The sequence below is a fragment of the Aotus nancymaae genome, unplaced genomic scaffold (assembly GCF_030222135.1).
Source record: "Aotus nancymaae isolate 86718 unplaced genomic scaffold, 86718_ANA_hifiasm-v0.15.2.pri h1tg000081l, whole genome shotgun sequence".
In the NCBI taxonomy this organism is placed as follows: domain Eukaryota; kingdom Metazoa; phylum Chordata; class Mammalia; order Primates; family Aotidae; genus Aotus; species Aotus nancymaae.
This window is the reverse complement of record NW_026988496.1, coordinates 1188635-1201735: the sequence shown is the minus strand read 5'-3', so window position 1 is coordinate 1201735 and position 13101 is coordinate 1188635. Positions and strand designations below refer to the sequence as shown.

Sequence of the window (13101 nt, the reverse complement as noted above, 5' to 3'; positions counted from 1 at the left end):
GATGAGTAATCTGATTGACTGGCTCCCTCAGTCCTATTCTGTAGCCTTTTTGGATAAAATTGGGTTTTAACATACTTCAAGTCCAACTAATCTCATTAAACAAATATTCTCTATGGGCCTGTCTAGTAGATTAATGGATCTGGTTGGCCGTTTGCTGCGTCTAGGGGTGTTCTATGTAGCGCAGCAGTTCGCAGCGATTGCGCAGTGCGATGCTGTTAGGTTGCGCAAGCGATGTTTGCGCTCGCATTACAGGGACCTCAACCTAGGTGCGATCCTGTCATGTGAGGTTTCAGCTTCAGTCCTCCTTGGGAGACGGGCATTGTGAGAATGTAACTTAAAGCCTGGCTTTGTGATATCCAACCTGGCAGAAAGACATTTTTCTCCTCAGTAGCATAGTTTTAATGTTAGTGAGGAACATTGTTGAAGAGCAGCAGTTCCCAAAATGTGTTTCATAGTATTTTAATAAAATGCCCAATGAAAGAAGAGTTCCATGGTCAACTAAGTTCAGGGAACCTTGTTATACTATTAAAGGCTTAGGGAAGTCCTATAGTAAAGAAACCTGTTTTCCGAATTTATTTGATCATGAACTCCTTTTTTTTCAGCCATACCTCTTAACACCTCATAGAACACACTTTGGGAAATGGTGGGGGTAGGAAAACATGGCCCCAAGTTGCACCCTCTAGATAGCACTTAAAAACATGGCAAAAGCCCTTAGTTGTTTGGGTAAGAGAACTCCAGCGTAGAGTCTTATAGCAACTGATGTCCTAGTTAAGTCCCAGTGTAAGGGTTGGTCTTTGGTTGGCAGAACTGAACATGGTGGTTTGCACTTGGGTTCTGGTGGCGCAGGCGCAGGAGCAGCCAGCTGTGGCAGCGCATTAGTTTTGGCGCAAGCGAGCCTATGCTGCAGGGTCACTTTTGGCTGGTCAGAGAAGGAATAATGATATCACCTTCTTCCCCCCCTCCCTCCAATCTTTTTTTTTTCCCTTTACAAATTTTCCCCTTTCCCTTTACCTCCTTTCCTTCCCATCTTCTTTCATTAACCCCTCCTAAGGCATGTTATTTGAAAGCAATTGAGACGCAACCGAACTTTGCAGTAGCTTGGAGTAATCTTGGCTGTGTTTTCAATGCACAAGGGGAAATTTGGCTTGCAATTCATCACTTTGAAAAGGTTAGTCATTAAGTTAATAATTGGTATTTTTGAAGTGCTTATATGTGTAAAGTGTTTTTACTAGAACTAAGTAATAGGTCTTAACCAGTCATATTATATCTTTCTCTGGCAGTATAGGCAGTACATGACTTACAGCAAACAATGATTTGACTTAAATATTTTTTCAACTTTATAGTGGTGCAAAAGAGATACATATTCAATAGAAATCTTACTTTTAGTACCCATGTAGCCATTCTGGTTTTCCCTTTCAGTAGAACATTCAGTAAATTACATGAGGTACCCAACACACTATTATAAAATAAAAAGGAGGCTGAGGCAGGAGGATCACTTGGGCATGGGAGTTAGAGGCTGCAGTGAGCTATAACCATGCCACTGCAGTTAGCCTGAGTGACAGAGTGAGGCCCTTTTTCTAAGATTAAAAAATAAAAAGGTACCATAAAGACACATGCATATGTTCATCATGGCAATTTTCACAATAGCAGAGACATGGAATCAACCTAGATGCCCATCAACAGTGGGCTAAAGAAAATGGTACATATATGCCATGGAATACCATGCAGCCATCAAAAATGAAATCATGTCCTTTGCAGCAACATGGAGGCAGCTGGAGGTCATTATCCTAAGTGAATTAACGCAGGAAAAGGAAACCAAATAACTACATGTTTTCACTTATAAGTGGGAGCTAAGCATTGAGTACACATGGACACAAACGGGAACAGTGGACAGTGGTGCTTACTTGAGGGTCGAGAGTGGGAGGAGGGTGAGGGTAGAAAAACTGCCTACTGGTTACTGTGCTCACTACCTGGGTGACAAAATCATTTGTATAGCAAATTGCTGTGACACAATTTACCCATGTAACAAACCTGCATGTGTACCCCAAACCTAAAATAAATGTTGGAATTAAAATAAAACTCATATTAAAGTTTACAAAAAGGGCTTTGTGTTAGATAATTTTGCTCAACTATAGGCTAATCTAAGTGTTCTGAGCATGTTTAAAATTATGCTAGGTGGACCAGGTGCAGTAGCTCACACCTGGGATCCCAGTGCTTTGGGAGGCCAAAGAGGGCAGATCGCTTGAGCTTAGGAGTTCAAGACCAGCCTGGACAACATAATGAGACCCTGTCTCTACAGAAATTAGCTGGGTGTGGTGGTGGCGCTCCTGTAGTCCCAGCCATTTGCAGGGCTGAGGTGGCAAGATTGCTTGGGCCCAGGAGCTAGAGGCTGCTGTGAGCCGAGATTGCACCACTGTACTCCAGCCTGGGCAACAAAGTGAGACCCTGTCTCAAAAAAAAAAAAAAAAAAAAAGACTAAGCTAGGATGTTTGGTGTTTTAAATGTATTTGCTTAAGATATTTTCAATTTACGATGGGTGTATCAGGACATAACCCCATCCTAAGTTGAGGAACATCTTTATTGCAGTATTTGCTAGACAGTACATGGTATGGCAGTTTCCGGTTTTGTGTTCAGAATGTACTTTAGGCCGTGTGCAGTGGCTCACACCTGTCATCCAGTACTTTGGGAGGCTGAGGTGGGAGGATTGCTTAAGCCTAGTAGTTTGAAACCAGCCTGGGCAACATAGTAAGACCCTATCTCTAAAAAAAAAATACAAAAAATAGCCAGGAGTGGTGGCGCACGCCTATAGTCACAGCTACTGGGGAGGGTGAGATGGGAGGATAACCTGAGGTTGAGAGTTTGAGTCTGTAGTGAGCCGTAATCATACCACTACACTCCAGCCTGGCCGACGGAGTGAGACCCTGTCTCAAAGAAAATATACTTTAGTAATAAAAAATGATATTTATAAATGGGCTTTAAAGAAGCAAGGCTTCTTGGTGAAAAGGCAGATTCCAGGTCTGGGGCAGGAAATGTAAAAAATTTTTTGAAATGCCTTGTTACACCAGAAAGCAAGGAAGCTTTGACATTACTTTGTGTCAAAAGGACTCAGGAAGTAACTTGAGGAGGCTCCCACTGGCTAAAGATGGGGACTTGAGCATCAATCGGAATAATAACTGAAATATACTGAAACTTATCAAATATGTTTAAATCTATGAGCTCATAATTATGCTAAAAAATTCATTGGTCACCTTTGGAAAGCTTATAAGGAGTAATTCATTTGAAAACTGGTTAAAAAGAGAAGAATAAAGCTTTTGAGGAACCTCTATACTGTTTCCCAAAATGGCTATACTAATTTATACTTTCCCCATCAGTTACAAGGCTTCCCTTTTCTTTACATCCTCACTAACACTTGTTATTGTCTTTTTGTTAATAGCCATACTAACAGGTATGAGATGCTAACTCATTATGGTTTTATTTTGTATTTCCCTGATGATTAGTGATGTTGAAAATATTTTTATATATCTGCTTGCCTTTTTTTTTTTTTTTTTTTTTTTTTTTGAGACGAGGTCCTGCTCTGTTGCCCAGGCTGGAGTGCAGTGGTATCATAATAGCTCACTGCAACCTCAAACTCCTGGGCTCAAGTGGTCCTCCCACCTCAGCCTCCCAAAGTGTTGGGGTTACAGACATGAGCCACTGTGCCTGGCCTGTACTACTTTTGAGAAGTGTCTATTTAGTCTGGGCGTGGTGGCTCACACCTGTAATCCCAGCACTTTAGGAGGCCAAGGCGGGTGGGTCACCTGAGGTCAGGAGTTTGAGACCAGCCTGGCCAACATGGTGAAACCCTGTCTCTATTTAAAAAAAAAAAAAAAAAAGAGAAAAATGTCTGTTTAGATCCTTTGCCTGGATTTTAATGGGCGTATTTGCTACTGAGTTGAGTTCCTTATCCCTTTATCAGATGTAGAGTTTGCAAAAGCTTTCTCCTAACCTGTGGGTTGCCTATTCACTCTGCTGTTTACTGTGCAGAAGCTTTTTAGTTTGGTTCAATCTTGCATATCTTTGCTTTTGTTGTTTGTGCTTTATGCTAAGTGAAATAAACCAGGCACAGAAAGTTAAAGTGATATAATACACTTATATCACTTATTTGTGGAATGTAAAAAAGTAGATCTCATAGAAACAGAGTAGAAAGGGAGGCTTGCAGGGAGGAGGAGGGATGGAGAAAAGGGAGATATTATTGATCAAAGGACACAAAGTTTCAGTTAGACTGGAGGAATGCTTTAGTTAAAGATCTGTAGTACTGAGCCACCACACCTCACCATTAAGGAATTGCTGTCTTTTTTTTATTGTTGTTGTTAGGTATGATAATGATATTGTGGTTAGGTTGGGAGGAAAAAGCATTCTTGTCTTGTCCCTGAGATACATATTGAAATATTTTGGAATGGAATATGTCTGGGCTTTGCTTCAAAATGATCTGGGAAGAGGGGGAGTAGGTTGGCGTATAGATTAAATAAGATCGAACATGATATATGAATTGTTGAAAATGGATAATGGAGACTTGGGAGTTAGCTTCCTCTGCTTTTGTGTATGTTTAAACATTTCTATTATAAAGTTTAAAAGTTTTTGGGGTGGACAGCTATCACTATAGACAATCTAAATTAAATGCATCATGCCATGTTTACTACAGAGTTGCCATCTAAGTGAAGATTAAGTGTTCGTTATTTTTTATTATTTTTATTTATTTATTTATTTAATTTGAGACAGAGTCTCACTCTGTCACCCAGGCTGGAGTGCAGTGGCGTGATCTCGGCTCACTGCAATCTCTGCCTCCCAGGTTCAAGCAATTCTCCTGCCTCAACCTCACAAGCAGCTTGTAAACTCTGCCTCTCACAGGCATTTGCCCCCATGCCTGCCTAATTTTTTTGTATTTTTAGTAGAGACGGTTTCGCCCTGTTGGCCAGGCTGGTCTCGAACTCCTGGCCTCAAGTGACCCACCCACCTTGGCCTCCCAAAGTGCTGGGATTACAGGCATGAGTTACTGTGCCCAGCAGAGGAAGTGTTTGTTCTTTATCAATGTTTAATAAACTTAGTGTCTTAAATACCTTTTTGGTGTTTTTTTTTTTTTTTTGACACAGTCTTGCTCTGTCACCCAGGTTGGAGTGCAGTGGCACAATCTCGGCTCACTGCAACTGCTGCCTCTTGGGTTCGAGCAATTCTCACGCCCCAGCCTCCCAAGTAGCTGGGACTACAGGTGCGCATCACCACGCCCAGCTAATTTTTGTGTTTTTAGTAGAGATGGGATTTCACCATGTTGGCCAGGATGTTTTCAATCTCTTGACCTCGTGATCTGCCCTCCTCAACCTCCCAAAGTGCTGGGATTACAGGCGTGAGCCACTGCGCCTGGCCTATCCAGATCTTTTATAAGCTCCTCGTGTGCAACCAAGGAAGGGAACTGCTGATCAAGAAAGATACTCCTATAATATGGTAAATGCAAACTTTAATCAAAACACTGGCCGGTGCAGTGACTCACACCTGTAATCCCAGCACATTGGGAGGGTAAGGCAGGTGGATCACTCGAGGTCAGGAGTTCAGGACCATCCTGGCCAACATGGCAAAACTCCACTCCAGCCTGGTGACAGAGCAAGATTCTATCTCAAAAAAAAAAAGAGGCCGGGTGCTGTGGCTCAAGCCTGTAATCCCTGCACTTTGGGAGGCCGAGATGGGCGGATCACCTGAGGTCAGGAGTTCGAGACCATCCTGGCCAGCATGGTAAAACGCCGTCTCTACTAAAAACACAAATATTAGCCGAGTGGGGGCCTTTAATTCCAGCTGCTTGGGAAACTGAGGCAGGAGAATCGCTTGAACCCGGGAGGCAGAGGTTGCAGTGAGCTGGGATCGCACTATTGCACTCCAGCCTGGGCAACAGAGTGAGACTCTGTCTCAAAAAAAAAAAAAAAAAAAAGATCTGGATATCCTGACCCTGTCTTTGGAGGGTCTGATTTAACTGGCCTGTGATAGAACCCAGGTACCTTTTCTAGGAGGTGAATTCCTAATATACTGCCAGGGTTGAGAATCATTGCTCTAGATATATCCAATGTTTCAAGACAACATGACAGCTATTTGGATGACACCATTTAATGGGTAGTTGGTTAGTATCTCCTTGAAATAATATATACTGTGTATACAGCTCTAATTGAATGTCTTAATAAGGTCTTGCTGAGTGTAAGTTGTACGCATACGACTGAGGTTTGTATTTCCTTTTCGGTAAGAGTTTGCTGCCTCTTTTGCCACTATTTTTTCAGAAGAGTTAGACTGGTTAATCGTGAGTAAAATAGGGCCAATCCTTAGAAATATTCAGTTTAATGAAATTGGAGCAGGCCCAATTTTTAATTTTTCTCTTCAGGACCCATTTTGCTTATGAGAACATGAGGCATGAGAAGTTATTTTGATAATGTTAAGGTTTGTAAAAATAATGAGAAGGCACTAAATAAATAATTTGGTTTATTAAAATGAAATGTAATTGAAAGTCTGCAAGGACCTTGGAGTAAAAAATAATTGTAATTGGGAAGTTGATCTGGTGAAATCCTAACTTGCTCTAAGTAACTGTCTTGAAATTTTTAGGCTGTCACCCTTGACCCAAATTTTCTGGATGCTTATATCAATTTAGGAAATGTCTTGAAAGAGGCACGAATTTTTGACAGGTGAGACAATGTTTTGTTTAATAAATTTTCTTGAATCTTTGTTGTATTGACACTTGACAGTTTGGACCGAAATGATGACAATGGTCCATTGAAATACATTTGCCTTTTCTAGTATGTTGTAGTTCCTTGCCCATGACGTCTGCTGTGTTGCCTTTTATTTATAGGTGTTGTTTGTTGCCTGACTTTTTGTTGTTGGCTTTCCTCAAAGCCATTAATTATCCTCATCGGGAGTTTAGTTGAAACATTTTTATTGTAAAATGGTTGAAATGGTTCTTTCTTAGACTAAATTATCCTTTGATCTGATTTAGAAAGCAAAGTAAATCCTAACTTAACTTTTTTTGTTGTCAGAGGAAAGCCTGTTTTTTATGTGGGAGTAGAAAATTTCTCAGGGTAAAGACACATTTTATAAAGGTGTAATTTTGGTTTGAGGTTAAAATATAATACAGCATGAATTATGTAATTACAATGACTTGATATATTTAATATAATACAGCTTGAATGAGTTGTAACAAACCATCTGTTAAGAATGAGTTATATTTGATGTGTATGTGTGTGTGTATGTGTGTGTTTATTTACAGAGCTGTGGCAGCTTATCTTCGTGCCCTAAGTTTGAGTCCAAATCATGCAGTGGTGCACGGCAACCTGGCTTGTGTATACTATGAGCAAGGCCTGATAGATCTGGCAATAGACACCTACAGGAGGGCTATTGAACTACAGCCACATTTCCCTGATGCTTACTGCAATCTAGCCAATGCTCTCAAAGAGAAGGGCAGTGTAAGGATTTTTACTCATTCTGTTTTTTTGTTATCTGGTAGGATTCAGAGTCTTTTCTGGCCAGGTGTCAAAGGAAAGCCTATTTTTTATGTGGGAGTAGAAGACTCATACTTGTAATGCCAGCATTTTGGGAGGCCGAGATGGGAGGATTTCTTGAGCCTAGAAGTTCGAGACCAGCCTGGGCAACATGATGAAACCCTGTCCCTACAAGAAATATAAAAATTAGCTGGGCATGGTGGCACACAACTGTAGTCCCAGCATTTTGGGAGGCCGAGGTGGGAGGATCAATTGAGTCCTGGGAGGTCGAGGCTGCAGTGAGCCATGATTGTGCCACAGCACTCCAGCCTGGGCAACAGAGTGAAACCCTGTCTCAAAAAATTACAAACGCCAAAAAACAGCAAAAAAGGAAAGTCTTTTGTACAAGTATTGAGATGGTATATTGGTTTACTTTAGAGTTTTGGTTGAGGATAAGAATACCAAAAAATATCAATTTTCTGTAGTATTACTAGTCAATAGGCTTAATAAAGCAATTTAGAAGAGTATCAGTGGAGGCTTTATGATTCTCTATAGTTTTTGAAGACTTTGTTTTGTTTTCTAGGTTGCTGAAGCAGAAGATTGTTATAATACAGCTCTCCGTCTGTGTCCCACCCATGCAGACTCTCTGAATAACCTAGCCAATATCAAACGAGAACAGGGAAACATTGAAGAGGCAGTTCGCTTGTATCGCAAAGCATTAGAAGTATGTGAGGGTGGTGTAGCTGGGTATTTAGTGTGATAGTAGAGGGAAAGCGGTTAACCATTATCTACCTGTTTTGTAAAGATAGTGGTTGAACCATTTAAAAGAGGATTCTTAAAAAAAAAAAAGGATTATTCATTGAAATAATTGAGTAACTAAGGTGTGATGTGAGGTCCTAGGTGACATTCCAGAAAATCCCTGTATTCAGAGTTCATTATTCTATGGATAAGATCTGTACAAAAAAATTAAACATTAACCCACAGTTCAAGAGAAGTTACCGATAAGTATATAATTTTAGTGCCTGATGGCTGTATGGTAGTGGTTAGTAGATGTGGTAGGAGTTTAGCAGAGAGAGATGTTTCAGTGGTATTGGAGTAGTCGGGATAAACTAAGAGGAGAAGAGGTATACCTCATTATGTTTGAAACAAGAGTTATAAAATAGAGGAAGAGGTAGAATTTCAGAATGAGTATACTTGGAAAAGTAGAGACAAGTTTAGGGGTGTAAATGTACTTGAACAAAGTTCTTAAGGTTGTGGTGAGTTATTACTGCTGCTTTAGCAATTTTTTTAACCTCAGTTATGATCTTGATTCTTTATAGGTCTTCCCAGAGTTTGCTGCTGCTCATTCAAATTTAGCAAGTGTACTGCAACAGCAGGGAAAACTGCAGGAAGCTCTGATGCATTATAAGGAGGCTATTCGGTAAGAGACACTAACAGCCTTATTTTAAAAATTATTTTTAACTTAAAAATGTTTGACATTCGGCACATTGTAGGTGCTAAAATGGCTTTAACAACAGAATAAGTTAACATTACAATGGGTTAAAGATTTTTGTATTAGAGAAATAAAACCTTTGCCTTCTCTTTTAGAATCAGTCCCACCTTTGCTGATGCCTACTCTAATATGGGAAACACTCTAAAGGAGATGCAGGATGTTCAGGGAGCCTTGCAGTGTTATACGCGTGCCATCCAAATTAATCCTGCATTTGCAGATGCACATAGCAATCTGGCTTCCATTCATAAGGTACTACTGTTTAGTATAATATATACAGCTTAGCACCTAAAATTTAGTTTTTGGAAACTTTTTACCATCCTGCTTTATTTTCCAGGATTCAGGGAATATTCCAGAAGCTATAGCTTCTTATCGCACGGCTCTGAAACTTAAGCCTGATTTTCCTGATGCTTATTGTAACTTGGCTCATTGCCTGCAGGTAAAGAATAACAGGCCAGCAATTGGCTCTCAGTGTTGTAATAGATTTTTAATTGTTATGTCCCATAAGAATCCAAGCCTGACTGGAAACAGTGTTTTTAATAGGCTATCTGACATTGCTTTAGGCCAAAGACATATCAAATATTAAATCCTGGAATGGGGCTTTCTGGATAATAACTTCTTTTTGCTTTCTCTAGATTGTCTGTGATTGGACAGACTATGATGAGCGAATGAAGAAGTTGGTCAGTATTGTGGCTGACCAGTTAGAGAAGAATAGGTTGCCTTCTGTGCATCCTCATCATAGTATGCTATATCCTCTTTCTCATGGCTTCAGGAAGGCTATTGCTGAGAGGCATGGGAACCTCTGCTTAGATAAGGTGTGATTCTTCTGTATTAATCTTTTTGTTGTAAACTAAAACACAAATACAGAAAACTGTGCAAATCAAATCTGTGGCTTAATGATTATACAGTGAACACCACCCAGGTTGAGAAATAAAACTTTTGTGAGCCACTTCAGAGCCCCTTCCGTTGTGTCCTGTCTTGAGTATAACCCCCTGCACTTCATAGGATGGAATCCTTAACTCCTTAACTTAAACACTAACAGTAGACTGATGGTACTTTTCTTTAAGTTGGAAGCCATAATTTGTTTTTCTTTTTTCTTTTTCTTTTTCTTTTTCTTTTTTTTTTGTTTCTGAGACAGGGTCTTGCTTGGTCACCCAGGCTGGAGTGCAGTGGTGTGATCATGGCTTACTGCAGCCTCGCCCTCCCCAAGCTTAGGTGATCCTCACACCTCAGCCTCCCAAGTAGCTGGGACTACAGGCGCGTGCCACCACACCTAATTTTGTACTTTTTATAGAGATGAGGTTTTGCTATGTTGCCCAAGCTGGTCTTGAACCTCTGGACTGAAGCGATCTGCCCTCTTTGCCCTCCCAAAGTGCTGGGATTGCGGGTGTGAGCCACTGTGCCTGGCCAGCCATCATGGAGTGCTTGGTATTTTGTATTCACCTTTGAGAATTAGAGCACTACTTGATCAAGGATTGGATCAACGGTTGGAGAATAGAGTACTAGGTGTAATTTTTTGTTGTTGTTGTTGAGACAGAGTGTCTCTCTCACCCAGGCTGGAGTGCAATGGCGCAATCTTAGCTCAGTGCAACCTCTGTCTCCCAGGTTAAAGTGATTCTCGTGCCTCAGCCTCCTGAGTAGCTAGGATTCAGGCGTGTGCGACCACGCCTGGCTAATTTTTGTGTTTTTAGTAGGGATAGGGCTTTGCCATGTTAGGCTGGTCTCGAACTCCTGACCTCAGGTGATCTGCCTGCCTCAGCCTCCCAAAGTGCTGGGATTATAGGCGTGAGCCACTGTACCAGGCCATAATTTTGTTTTTAGAAAATGTTTCCCTATAGAATTTTCTAAAATGCTGGAAGGTTTATCATGCTTATATCTACAAGTTTTAGATTTGCTCACACTTTTTGAGACAGGGTCTTGCTTTGTTGCCCAGGCTGGAGTACAGTGGCACAATCTTGGCTCACTGCAACCTCCATCTCCTGGGTTCAGGCGATTCTCCCACCTCAGCCTCCCAGGTAGCGGGGACTACAGGCATGCACCACCACACACGGCTAATTTTTGGTGGTTTTTTTTTTTTTTTTCAGTAGAGATGGGATTTCGCCATGTTGGCCAGGCTGGTCTCGAACTCCTGACCTCAAGCAATCCATCCGCCTTGGCCTCCCAGAGTGCTGGGATTTGCTCATGCTTTTTATAGATCTCAGGAGCAGGTCAAAGTATGAAGCGTATTACATAAAGTGCTGAGGTTCCATCTCTCTGGCAATATTAATTAAATGCTCTGGGCAGACCTTTTTCAACAGATGTGAGGTATAGGTTTGGCGTGTTTTTCGACAGTTTTCCTAGATTGAAATTTATGTGTGGATTTTACTAACAAGCATTGGATTCTGTTGATAGATTAATGTTCTTCATAAACCACCATATGAACATCCAAAAGACTTGAAGCTCAGTGATGGTCGGCTGCGTGTAGGATATGTGAGTTCCGACTTTGGGAATCATCCTACTTCTCACCTTATGCAGTCTATTCCAGGCATGCACAATCCTGATAAATTTGAGGTAAGACTAGTGTTTCTCTAAAATTACTATTTGTTTAAAGAAAAAAACCCACAATCTTGGCTTGTCACAATAAGGCATGGAAAACCAGTGTCTTTTGGAAAGATTTGAACTGGAAAGGTTTGAGCCAGTGTTATTAAATACGCCATGTGCTGCCTTTCAGGTGTTCTGTTATGCCCTGAGCCCAGATGATGGCACAAACTTCCGAGTGAAGGTGATGGCAGAAGCCAATCATTTCATTGATCTTTCTCAGGTAGATGAAACTCTCATACTTTAACTTTTTATTTTAAGCAAGTTTAAATAAAACTATTAGCATATAGTTTATTTTCGTAGGTGTTAAATGCTATAGTACCACACATAGGCAATTGTGTTGATCTTATTTCCTTGGTCATTTATGTTAATCAGCATGGCTTTTGCTGAGGTAGCAAATGAAACAGAAATGTGTTATGCTTGTGTTTGGACATACAACTTTTCTGGAGATTGAGCCAGCACTTGTGACAGAAGATACTTAATAAATATTGACAAAATGGTGACTTGGGAGAAGAATAAATAGGTCTTTTAAAGAAAATAGATGAAATATGGTTCATCAGTTTCCATGGGCCTTTGCCTTTGGTTATCTTTATTTCTGTAGTCGTTCTATTGTTGTATCCTCTCTGAGAGTAAGTTTTATGATAAATTAAGATTGAAACCTGTGGGGGGATTCATTTGCTGAGTATGTAGGCTACAGTTTTTTCTTTGTAGACTATTAGCCACTTTGACTAATAGGGATAATATACTCTTTACATAGTGTGTGTGTGTACACATGTATGTACATATACATGCAGGTATGGTATGTATGCATATATATAGAAATATATGTGTGTGTGTATATATATGAATCATTGAAGTCCTAGCAGAAAGGTTGTGAGACTTCTCATTCAATAAATAGTATGTACCAACAAATTTTGCAGTATAGCTGTTGCTTCAAAAGTATACCTGGCCATTTTTGATATACAGTTGGACTCTTTGTGACCAAGAAGCATATCTCTTCCTACATCTGAGGTCTTCAGAGACTCACTGTTGATTAACTACAGTCTAAACTCTTCAGCATAGCTTTTGTAACCTTTCTCTGTTTGCCACAACTTTGTCGATACTTTCACCCACCATTCAGCATCATATATACCCATACCAAATAGAAGTGAATCACTCACCATTTTTTAATTTTTTTTTTGAGACGGAGTTTTGCTCTTGTTGCCCAGGCTTGAGTGCAGTGGCGTGATCTCGGCTCACTGCAACCTCCACCTCCCAGGTTCAAGTGATTCTCTTGCCTCAGCCTCCCAAGTAGCTGGGATTACAGGTGCCTGCTACCACATCCTGCTAATTTTTGTATTTTTAGTAGAGATGGGGTTTCACCATGTTGGCCAGGCTGGTCTTGAACTCCTGACCTCAGGTGATCCACCCGCCTCAGCCTCCCAAAGGGCTGGGATTACAGGCATGTGTCACCATGTCTGGCTTACTCACTATTTTTTAAACTCCTTCACATTTTAGTTCTTCACTCATACTTTTCTCTAATGAGATTGCATTCTGTTAAACTCCTTCAAA

General features: G+C 40.7%; 1 protein-coding gene across 2 annotated transcripts in view; it reads left to right on the top strand.

The window, feature by feature from the left end:
• Nucleotides 1–13101, top strand: part of OGT (O-linked N-acetylglucosamine (GlcNAc) transferase) — a 41055-nt gene that overhangs the window by 13838 nt on the left and 14116 nt on the right. For both annotated transcript variants that reach the window (XM_012475035.2, XM_012475034.2), the window contains exons 5-14: nt 1052–1168; nt 6616–6695; nt 7274–7469; nt 8068–8208; nt 8804–8904; nt 9072–9225; nt 9311–9412; nt 9609–9788; nt 11365–11523; nt 11684–11773. In XM_012475035.2, the coding sequence (XP_012330458.1) occupies nt 1052–1168; nt 6616–6695; nt 7274–7469; nt 8068–8208; nt 8804–8904; nt 9072–9225; nt 9311–9412; nt 9609–9788; nt 11365–11523; nt 11684–11773 (1320 nt within the window). The remainder of the gene's footprint in view (nt 1–1051; nt 1169–6615; nt 6696–7273; nt 7470–8067; nt 8209–8803; nt 8905–9071; nt 9226–9310; nt 9413–9608; nt 9789–11364; nt 11524–11683; nt 11774–13101) is intronic.